The 11,651-nt window shown below is 50.9% G+C and overlaps 1 protein-coding gene across 3 annotated transcripts; it reads right to left on the reverse strand.

Moving 5' to 3' along the window:
* Window positions 1-6,031: 6,031 nt before the first annotated feature.
* Window positions 6,032-11,465, reverse strand: LOC119947057. Of its 3 annotated transcripts, XM_038768550.1 has the most exons (5): window positions 11,032-11,465; window positions 10,415-10,534; window positions 9,929-10,057; window positions 8,424-8,428; window positions 6,293-6,492 (listed from the first exon to the last, which is right to left on the reverse strand). In XM_038768550.1, exons 1-5 carry the CDS (start codon window positions 11,456-11,458, stop codon window positions 6,385-6,387), a joined length of 789 nt encoding a protein of 262 aa, XP_038624478.1. In that variant the 5' UTR covers window positions 11,459-11,465; the 3' UTR covers window positions 6,293-6,384. The 3 variants fall into 3 exon arrangements, with proteins under 3 accessions (XP_038624475.1, XP_038624477.1, XP_038624478.1); XM_038768547.1 differs by lacking the exon at window positions 8,424-8,428 and having other exon boundaries at window positions 6,032-6,492; XM_038768549.1 differs by lacking the exons at window positions 8,424-8,428; window positions 10,415-10,534 and having other exon boundaries at window positions 6,032-6,492.
* Window positions 11,466-11,651: the final 186 nt, after the last annotated feature.

Below are 11,651 nucleotides of genomic sequence, written 5' to 3' on the forward strand. Positions count from 1 at the left end.
TCTATATGTTGCCAATTTGTACTTCCCAAGCGCTTAGTACAGTGCTCTGCACATAGTAAGCGCTCAATAAATACGATTGATGATGATGATGATTTAGTACAGTGCTCTGCACACAGTAAGCGCTCAATCAATGACTTCTCATTGTGCCTCCATCTCGTCTAGTTTGCCGCCAACCCCTCACCCGTGTCCTACCTCTGGCCGAAACGCCTTCCCTCCTCAAATCCGGCAGACAGTGACGCTCCCCACATTCAAAGCCTTATTTGAAGGCCCATCTCCTCCAAGAGGCCTTCCCTGACTAAGCCCCCCTTTCCTCTTCTCCCACTCCCTTCTGCATCTCCCTGACTTGCTTCTGTTGTTCATCCCCCTGCCCAGCCCCACAGAACTTTTGTCCATATCTGTCATTTATTTCTATTACTGTCTTCACCGCTTCTATTCATTCATTCATTCAATCGTATTTATTGAGCGCTTACTGTGTGCAGAGCTCTGTACTAAGCGCTTGGGAAGTACAAATCGGCAACATATAGAGACGGTCCCTACCCAACAGTGGGTTCACAGTCTAGAAGGGGGAGATGGACAACAAAACAAAACATATTAACAAAATAAAATAAATAGAATAAACATGTACAAATAAAATAAGTAAATAAAGAGTAATATAAGATAAATAAATAAATAGAGTAATACACATGGTAAGAGCCCGCTGCGGGACAAGGCCTGCGTCCAACCCAATCTCCTTGGGAGCCACCCCAGCGCTCATTCATTCATTCAATCGTATTTATTGAGCACTTACTGTGTGCAGAGCACTGTACTAAGTGCTTGCGAAGTACAAGTTGGCAATGTATAGAGACAGTCCCTACCCAACAGTGGGCTCACAGTCTAAAAGGGGGAGACAGAGAACAAAACTATACTAACAAAATAAAATAAATAGAATAGATATGTACAAGCAAAATAAATAAATACATAAATAGAGTAATAAATATGTACAAACATATATACATATATACAGGTATACATATATACATATATCTACATATATATACATATACATATATATATACATATATCTACATATATACTTCTAGACTGTAAGCTCATTGTGGGTAGGGAATTTGTCCATTTATTGTTATATTGTACTCTTGCAAGTGCTTAATACAGTGCTCTGCACACAGGAAGCGCTCAATAAATACAACGGAATGAACAAATGGGAAAGATGGTCCTAACCTTGGCCTTGGCATGCCACTCAAAGTAGACAGGCAGAGCCTGAGGGGCTCCTGGAAAGAGGGGCTGGGGATGAGGTCAGAGGTCAGAATAATAATAATAATGGCATTTGTTAAGCACTTACTATGTGCAAAGCACTGTTCTAAGCGCTTAGAAGGGCCACATAGGGGGAAGTCAATTCACAAAGACAAAAAAGACCAAGTCGATTCACCTGTGCTGGGCGGCAGCAGCGTGGGAAGGAGTCAAAGGCGGATGATTAAGTGATCACAACGTTGATTAGAGACAACGGCAGAGACTCAAGCTTTTACTCCAAGAAGGCAGTGATAAAGCATTCCCAAATCTTTACCAAGAAAACGCTATGGATACACATACCAGAAAGACTTTATGACAGAAGATGGGATGTTCTGGAGAGGGGGTGTCGATGGAGTCGCTGGGGGTTGGAAACGACTCGATGGCCTTTGAAGAAGAGGGGGACTTTGCTTGCCAAAGTAAGTGTTGGAGGATTTGGGAGGTCAGAATTGAGTCTGGGGGGAGGGACGGGGAGCAGGAGGGAGGAAAAGCAGCACGCCTTAGTGGAAACAGCCCAGACCTGTGGGTCAGAGGACCTGGGTTCTCCTTCTATGTCTGACCCTGCTGAGAGCTCACCTCCTCCAGGAGGCCTTCCCAGACTGAGCCCCTTCCTTCCTCTCCCCCTCGTCCCCCTCTCCATCTCCCCATCTTACCTCCCTCCCTTCCCCACAGCACCTGTATATATGTATATATGCCTGTACATATTTTTTTAACTCTATTTATTTATTTATTTAATTTATTTGTACACATCTATTCTATTTATTTTATTTTGTTAGTATGTTTGGTTTTGTTCTCTGTCTCCCCCTTTTAGACTGTGAGCCCACTGTTGGGTAGGGACTGTCTCTATATGTTGCCAATTTGTACTTCCCAAGCGCTTAGTACAGTGCTCTGCACATAGTAAGCGCTCAATAAATACGATTGATGATGATGATGATGATGATGATGACCCTGGGTGAGTCACTTCACTTTTCCAGCCCTCGGTTTCCTCATTTGTAAAATGGGGATTTGATACCTGTTCTCCTTCCGACTTAGACCATGGGCAGGAACTGATGATCTTGTACCCACCCCAGCACTGAATACAGTGCTTGGCACATAGTAAGTGCTTAAGAAATATCACAATTATTATTGTTACCTCAGGATTAGCACAGTGCTAGCCACATAGTAAGCGCTTAACAAATATCACAATTATTATTAGGGAAATCAATATTGGGAGAATGAGGTTTCTTTGGATATCTGAGTTAAGGATATCCAGGGTCATTCATTCATTCAATTGTATTTACTGAGCACTCACTGCATGCAGAGCACTTTACTACAAGCTTGGGAGAGGACAATGCCACGGTACCATTGGGAAGAGCCCAAAGGGATTAGAGCTAGAGCAGAAGAGAAGAGAAAAGGGGTTAAGGGAGGGTCAGAGGTCAGAAGGCTAAGGGTATTATTGGACTTCTGAAACTGTAACAATAATAGTATTTATTAAGCACTCGCTATGTGCAGAGCACTGTCCTGAATGCTGGGGAAGAGTTACAAGTGGGAATGAGACCTGTGCCCTGTCCTTTGAGGGGCTCGCAATCTAGACAAGGACAGCAGGGCCAAAAGAGTAAAAAGTCAGCTACTAGAACCTGAGGAGGTCAATCAATCAATCAATCAATCATATTCATTGAGCACTTACTGTGTGCAGAGCACTGTACTAAGCTCTTGGGAAGTACAAATTGGTAACATATAGAGACAGTCCCTACCCAACAGTGGGCTCACAGTCTAAAAGGGGGAGACAGAGAACAAAACCAAACATACTAACAAAATAAAATAAATAGAATAGATATGTACAAGTAGAATAAATAAATAAATAGAGTAATAAATATGTACAAACATATATACATATATAGAGGTGCTGTGGGGAAGGGAAGGTGGTAAGATGGGGGGGATGGAGAGAGGGACAAGGGGGAGAAGAAGGAAGGGGCTCAGTCTGGGAAGGCATCCTGGAGGAGGTGAGCTCTCAGTAGGGCCTTGAAGGGAGGCAGAGAGCTAGCTTGGCGGATGGGCAGAGGGAGGGCATTCCAGGCCCGGGGGATGACGTGGGCCGGGGGTCGATGGCGGGACAGGTGAGAACAAGGCATGGTGAGGAGATTGGCGGCAGAGGAGTGGAGGGTGCGGGCTGGGCTGGAGAAGGAGAGAAGGGAGGTGAGGTAGGAGAGGGCGAGGGGATGGACAGCCTTGAAGCCCAGGGTGAGGGGTTTCTGCCTGATGCGCAGATTGATTGGTAGCCACTGGAGATTTTTGAGGAGGGGAGTAACATGCCCAGAGCGTTTCTGGACAAAGACAATCCGGGCAGCAGCATGAAGTATGGATTGAAGTGGAGAGAGACACGAGGATGGGAGATCAGAGAGAAGGCTGATGCAGTAGTCCAGACAGGATTGGATGAGAGCTTGAACGAGCAGGGTAGCGGTTTGGATGGAGAGGAAAGGACGGATCTTGGCAATGTTGTGAAGCTGAGACCGGCAGGTTTTGGTGACGGCTTGGATGTGAGGGGTGAATGAGAGAGCGGAGTCGAGGATGACACCAAGGTTGCGGGCTTGTGAGACGGGAAGGATGGTAGTGCCGTCAACAGAGATGGGAAAGTCAGGGAGAGGGCAGGGTTTGAGAGGGAAGACACGGAGTTCAGTCTTGGACATGTTGAGTTTTAGGTGGCGGGCAGACATCCAGATGGAGATGTCCTGAAGGCAGGAGGAGATGTGAGCCTGGAGAGAGGGGGAGAGAGCAGGGGCGGAGATGTAGATCTGGGTGTCATCAGCGTAGAGATGAGAGCTGAAGCCGTGGGAGCGAATGAGGTCACCAAGGGAGTGAGTGTAGATCAAGAACAGAAGGGGACCAAGCACTGAACCTTGGGGAACCCCCACAGTAAGGGGATGGGAGGGGAAGGAGGAGCCTGCAAAAGAGACTGAGAATGAACGACCAGAGAGATAAGAAGAGAACCAGGAGAGGACGGAGTCTGTGAAGCCAAGGTCCGGTAGCGTGTTGAGGAGAAGGGGGTGGTCCACAGTGTCGACGGCAGCTGAGAGGTCGAGGAGGATTAGGATAGAGTAGGAGCCGTTGGATTTGGCAAGCAGGAGGTCATTGGTGACCTTTGAGAGGGCAGTTTCCGTGGAATGTAAGGTTGGATCGAGGTCAGCTGGAAGGATCAGTCAGTCCATCGTATTTATTGAGCGCTTACTGTGTGCAGAGCACTGGACTAAGCGCTTGGGAGCGGACACTATAACAATATAACAGACACATTCCCTGCCCACAACGAGCTGACAGTCTAGAAGAGGGGAGACAGGTATTAATAGAAATAAATAAATGACAGATAGGGACATGAGTGCTGTGGGGCTAGGATGGGGGGATGAATAAAGGGAGTGAGTCAGTGTGACGTAGAAGAGAGTGGGTGAAGAGGAAAGAAGGGCTTAGTCAAGGAAGGCCTCTTGGAGGAGAAGATGTGCCTTCAATAAGGCTCTGAAGGAGGGAGAGAGTCATTGTCCCTGGGGACACAGGCACCCCCTCATCAATAATGGTAATTAATAATGGTATTTGTTAAGCGCTTACTATGTGCCAGGCACTGTACTAAGCACTGGGGTGGATACAAGCAAATCGGGTAGGACCCAGTCCCTGTCCCAACTAGGGCTCCCAGTCTCAATCTCATTTTACAGATGAGGGAACTGAGGCACAGAAAAGTGAAGTGATTTGCCCAAGGTCACACAGCAGACAAGTGGCAGAGCGGGGATTAGAACCCATGACCTTCTGAGTCCCAGGCCCAAGCTCTATCTTCTACGCTATGCTGCCTCTAAGACACCCCCTACTTTGCTCTCATCTCTGCTTGGATAAGATGAGAAGCAGCGTGGCTCAGTGGAAAGAGCCCGGGCTTTGGAGTCAGAGGTCATGGGTTCAAATCCTGCCTCCACCACTTGTCAGCTGGGTGACTTTGGGCAAGTCACTTCACTTCTCTGGGCCTCAGTTCCTTCATCTATAAAATGGGGATTAAGACTGTGAACCCCCCGTGGGACAACCTGACCACCTTGTAACCTCCCCAGCGCTTAGAACAGTGCTTTGCACATAGTAAGTGCTTAATAAATGCCATCGTTATTATTACAAGTCCCTTGTGGACTTATAGACTGTGAGCCCACTGTTGGGTAGGGACCGTCTCTATATGTTGCCAACTTGTAGTTCCCAAGCGCTTAGTACAGTGCTCTGCACACAGTAAGCACTCAAGAAATACGATTGATTGATTGATTGATTCCCAAGCGCTTGGTACAGTGCTCTGCACACAGTAAGCGCTCAGTAAATACGATTGATTGTTGGCAGGAACCACATCTTTTGACTTACTGTTATAAGACTCTAAGCTCATTGTGGGCAGGGAATGTGTCTGTTTATTGTTGTATCGGACTCTCCCAAGCGCTTAGTACGTGCTCTGCACGCAGTAAGGGCTCAATAAATACGATCGAATGACTGTACTCTCCCAAGCACTTAGTCCAGTGCTCTCCACCCAGGAAGCGCTCCAGAAATGCCACTGATTTGACCACGAGGATTGTAACTTGTACTTCCCAACCGCTTAGTCCAGTGCTCTGCACGCAGTAAGCGCTCAACAAATCCGATTGATTGATTGATTAACCCTTTCTCTCCCCTCCACCCCCTGCTCTAATTCTCGCCCCAGCTCTTTTCCGAGGGCGGCGAGAACGGGCATGCCATCCGCGTGACGAATTACGACGGGTGGCCACGGCCATCGGAGCATCGATTTATTGCATTTTCCTCCCGGGGTTCGGGGGCCCACAGGTCCACGAGAGGGGCTTAGGTCGGGGCAGGGGCCGGGCCCTGATGGGGGGGGAGAGGAGGCTCGTATCCTCAGAGCCCCAGGAAAAGTCAGGGGGGACGGGGAAGGGGGGCATGCCCGGGGTTAAATGGAGACTTCGGGAATATCGGACTGGGGACTGGAGATGCTCGAGAGTGGGCTGTTTCTGGGGTTCCTCCATCCATGGCTGCTGACGGAATGGCGGTGCGGGGAATTGCTGGTAACTCGGGGGTTCATCGTGCGGTTCTGGAAGGAGGATAAGAGGCTCTTGCCGGGGTGCCTGGGGTCTAGGTCCGCGCTCGCTGTCTTGGAAGACCAGTTTGGGAAGTCCAGTTGGCAGCCGGAGAGCCTACAGCAGCGCCCAGGATCTCCGTGGCTGAAGAGGCAGAAGAATCCTGGTGGAGAGAGGAGCAGGAGCCGGGGGTGGGGAGGAAGCCAGAAGCCAAGGAGAGTGACCTCTGATGATGATAATCATCATCATCAATCGTATTGATTATCAATCAATCAATCAATTGTATTTATTGAGTGCTTACTATGTGCAGAGCACTGTACTAAGCGCTTGGGAAGTACAAATTGGCAACACATAGAGACAGTCCCTACCCAACAGTGGGCTCACAGTCTATAAGGGGGAGACAGAGAACAGAACCAAACATACCAACAGAATAAAATAAATAGGATAGAAATGTACAAGTAAAATAAATAAATAAATAAATAAATAAATAGAGTAATAAATATGTACAACCATATATACATATATACAGGTGCTGTGGGGAAGGGAAGGAGGTAAGATGGGGGGATGGAGAGGGGGACGAGGGGGAGAGGAAGGAAGGGGCTCAGCCTGGGAAGGCCTCCTGGAGGAGGTGAGCTCTCAGCAGGGCCTTGAAGGGAGGAAGAGAGCTAGCTTGGCGGAGGGGCAGAGGGAGGGCATTCCAGGCCCGGGGGATGACGGGGCCGGGGGTCGATGGCGGGACGGGTGAGAGCGAGGTACGGTGAGGAGATCAGCGGTGGAGGAGCGGAGGGTGCGGGCTGGGCTGGAGGAGGAGAGAAGGGAGGTGAGGTAGGAGGGGGCGAGGGGATGGATGGACAGCCTTGAAGCCCAGGGTGAGGAGTTTCTGCCTGATGCGCAGATTGATTGGTAGCCACTGGAGATTTTTGAGGAGGGGAGTAATATGCCCAGAGCATTTCTGGACAAAGATAATCCGGGCAGCAGCGTGAAGTATGGATTGAAGTGGAGAGAGACACGAGGATGGGAGATCAGAGAGAAGGCTGGTGCAGTAGTCCAGACGGGATAGGATGAGAGCTTGAATGAGCAGGGTAGCAGTTTGGATGGAGAGGAAAGGGCGGGCATTGATTGAGCGCTTACTGTGTGCAGAGCACTGGACTAAGAGCTTGGGAAGTCCAAGTTGGCAACATAGAGAGGCAGTCCCTACCCAACAGTGGGCTCACAGTCTGAAAGTCTGAAGTCACAGTCGAAAATGATAAAAGTAATTGTTAGTAATAATGGTAAGCGTGGTATTGGTTAAAACAAATTGTGGTAAAACCAATAGAGAAGCAGCGGGGCTCAGTGGAAAGAGCCCGGGCTTCGGAGTCAGAGGTCATGGGTTTGAATCCCAGCTCCGCCAATTGTCATCTGGGTGACTTTGGGCAAGTCACTTCGCTTCTCTCGGCCTCAGTTACCTCATCTGTAAAAAAAATGGGGATGAAGACTGCGAGCCCCCCGTGGGACAACCTGATCACCTTGTAACCTCCCTAGCGCTTAGAACAGTGCTTTGCACATAGTAAGTGCTTAATAAATGCCATTATTATTATTATTATTACTTGTTAAGCGCTTACTATGTGCCAGGCACTGGACTAAGCCCTGGGGTGGATACAAGCAAACTGGGTCGGACCCAGTCCCTGTCCCATGTGGGGCTCCCAGTCTCAATCCCCATTTTACAGATGAAGTAACTGAAGCACAGAGAAGTGAAGTGGCTTGCCCAAGATCACACAGCGGACGAGTGACAGAGCCAGGATTAGAACCCACCTTCTGATTCCCAGGCCCGTGCCCTATCCACTACGTCGTGCCGCTTCTCTATGTGCCTGATACTGTACTAAGCGCTGGGGTAGAAACAAGGTAATCAGGTTGGACACAGTCCCCGTCCCACACAGGGCTCCCAGTCTTAATCCCCATTTTACAGATGAGGGAACTGAGGCCCAGAGAAGCGGTGTGGCTTAATGGATAGAGCACAGGCCTGGGAGTCGGGAGGACCTGGGTTCTAATCCTGGCTCCGCCACCTGTCTGCCGTGACCTTGGGCGAGTCACTTCACTTCTCTAGGCCTCAGGGACCTCATCTGTAAAATGGGGATTAAGAGTGTGAGCCTCACGTGGGACAGGGACTGTGTCCAACCTGATTAACTGGTATCTAACCCAGAGCTTAGAACAGCGCTTGGCCCATAATAAATGCTTAACAAGTCTTATTATTACTACTATTATTATTATTAAGTGACCATGCTGCTTCTCTGTAATGAGCACTTCAGAGAGTGTGATACAACAGAATTGTTAGACATTATTCCCTGCCCAAAGACTGAGCCCCTTCCTTCCTCTTCCCCTCCTCCCCATCCCCATCCCCCCGCCTCACCTCCTTCCCCTCCCTACAGCACATATATATCTGTACGTATTTATTACTCTATTTATTTTATTTGTACATATCTATTCTATTTATTTTATTTTGTTAATATGTTTTGTTTTGTTCTCTGTCTCGCCCTTCTAGACTGTGAGCCCGCTGTCAGGTAGGGGCCGTCTCTTGATGTTGCCAACTTGGACTTCCCAAGCGCTTACAGCAGACAGTTAGCGCTCAATAAATACGATTGAATGAATGAATGAATGAATGAATGAATACTCTTATTCAATCTTATTTATTGAGCGCTAACTGTGTGCAGAGCACTGAATGAATGAATACTCTTGAGGGGTTGATTTGCAAGGAGAAAGGGACTCTGGGGGGTGGAAAGTAAAGACAGGGAGGCCCCGGGGAAGAAGGATGGAGGCCTGGGAGAAGAGCGGGGGGCAGTGTGGCCAAGGGGGGGTTGGGAAGGGGGCTGCAATTCCCGAAATTCCCCCACCAAGGCTCCCTGGAAGAGCCAAGTCCCTGCCTCAGGGGCAGCTGGGAAAGGTAGTCCCCTGATGCTCCCAGTCCCACCAGCTCACCAATCAATCAATCAATCATATTTATTGAGCACTTACTGTGTGCAGAGCACTGTACTAAGCGCTTGGGAAGTCCAAGTTGGCAACATATAGAGACAGTCCCTACCCAACAGTGGGCTCACAGTCTAGAATCAATCAATCAATCAATCGTATTTATTGAGCGCTTACTGTGTGCAGAGCACTGTACTAAGCGCTTGGGAAGTCCAAGCTGGCAACATATAGAGACAGTCCCTACCCAACAGTGGGCTCACAGTCTAGAAGGGGGAGACAGACAACAAAACAAAACATATTAACAAAACAAAACCAAATAAAAGAGGAAGAAGCGGCTGGGATCGGGGCTGTTTGTCACTCGTACCCCATCCTGGGGTGAACGGGCAGACAGTCACCTTTCCTCCTTTCGCTGATCTATGACTAACTGTTTTCGAGTCGTTTCTGACCCAGTCATGGGTAATAATAATAATAGTAATGGCATTACTATGTACACAGCACTGTTCTAAGCGCTGGGGAGGATACAAGGTGATCAAGTTGTCCCACGGGGGGCTCACAGTCTTAATCCCCATTTTCCAGCCCCCCTTTTCCTCTCCTCCTCCCCGCCCCACCTCCTTCCCCTCCCCACAGCCCCTGTATATATATTTGTACGGATTTATTACCAGCAATCAGGAAGACAACGGCGTCCAACCACACGCAGTAGAAGGCCCAGGTGTACTGCATCACTTTGGGCCCAAACAGGCCGTGGGTCACGTCCCCGACTAGGACCGCGCTCAGCATCAGCAGGATGGCTAGAGCCAAAGGAAGGGGAAGGGGCGGTCTCCCCTCCTCCCCCACATTCCCGTCGGACACCCCTCAAAGCCCGCTGCCCCAGGGGTGTCTCCCCCCTCCCGGCCCCGGGACCCCAGGATATTCTGGAATTACAACTCCCGTATGGCTGTGGGGCAACAGGCCCCATGAAAGCGAGGGAAGACACCCATCCCCAACACCTCCGCCTCCCTCGCAGTCCCAATCCTTTAGGGGAAGTCGAAGGATGACGAGGGGTGGCCCGGCCCTAAGCGGCAGCCCCCTTCTGCCCCGTCTGGGGCGGTTTTCCGGGAAGGTCGTGGCCTCTGGAGGCCGGAGGGAGCGGGAGGGGTAAGGGCTACCTATCAGGAAGTTCAGGAAGGCAGTGATGACCTGGAGGAAAGGCAGACCCGACCGGGAGAGGGAGGCACCCAGGACCAGGACCAGGAATATGATCAGGGTTAAGGTGGCAATGTAGATGCCTGCGATGACGGGGTGGGGAGGGCGAGAGGGCCACACTAAGTCCCGCTATGATCGGAGTCCACGCGCAAGACCCAACCCCACCCCCAGCCCCCTCCAACAGTGACTTCCCCCTACCCTCCCACCCCATCCGTCCCCCACCTTCTCTTCCCAACCCCACATCCCTCAGTTATACTAATGGCGGTCTCTGGTGAGCGCTTACTAGGTGCCAAGTACTGTGCTAAGCGCTAGGGTGAATGCCACGCGTTCAGATCGGACACGGTCCCCGTCCCCATAGTCTAACGGGGAGGGAAGAACGGGTAGCGAATCCCCATTTTACAGATGAGGACACTGAGGCCCGGTGAGATTAAGAGCCTCATCCCGGGGCCCGCAGCAAGCAAAAAGTGATCTAGTGGGAATTGTTTTCCACACTCCCCGACACTCGTTCTTCCCGAAAGACGATTCCCCGTGAAGCCCCACACCCCTCCCTGCCCCCCCCAAGTCTGCGGAAGCCTCTTACTCTGGTCCAGTAGGGTACTGTGGCAGCTCTGGTGAGGACAGGTCACCCACAGCGGGTTAAACAGTAGCTGTAACTCTCCTGTGGCCTTCACCCGCTGCCCCCACTCGCTCTCGAGGGCGGACAGGGCGAAGAGGATGAAGCCGAGGCAGGTGACACCCCGGCCCAAGGCCCACAGCCGCTTCCTGGAAGCGGCGGTGGCCTCGGGAGGGCTGGAGAAACGGTGGAGGGAGCTGGAGTGGGGAGTGGAGTAGTGGGGCGAGAAGGAGTGGCGGGGAGAACAGGAGGTAGAGGGAGATCCGTGGACCCCATTCGGGTGGGGAGGGGAGGAGGAAGGATGGACCTGACCTTGGCCGACCACTGACCTCCAGGATTTCCGGAGCAGCCAGCCTGGTGGTCTCCCGAGCCTTTGTCTCCCCGGCTTACTCATGGCCCCTTGGGCCCTCCAACTGCCATGGAACCCCGGAGCCCCCCCGAAACCCAGAACCCGGGATCTGCCCCCGTCCCCCGCCGCCTGGTCCTTCAACGGGGCACCCTCCAGCTCAGCCCACTTCCCTCGGGGTCCCGCCTGGGCTGAGGGAGGAAGGCTGGAGTGTGAACGAGGCCTAGGGGCGGTGGGAGAG

The sequence above is a fragment of the Tachyglossus aculeatus genome, chromosome Y4 (assembly GCF_015852505.1).
Source record: "Tachyglossus aculeatus isolate mTacAcu1 chromosome Y4, mTacAcu1.pri, whole genome shotgun sequence".
In the NCBI taxonomy this organism is placed as follows: Eukaryota; Metazoa; Chordata; class Mammalia; order Monotremata; family Tachyglossidae; genus Tachyglossus; species Tachyglossus aculeatus.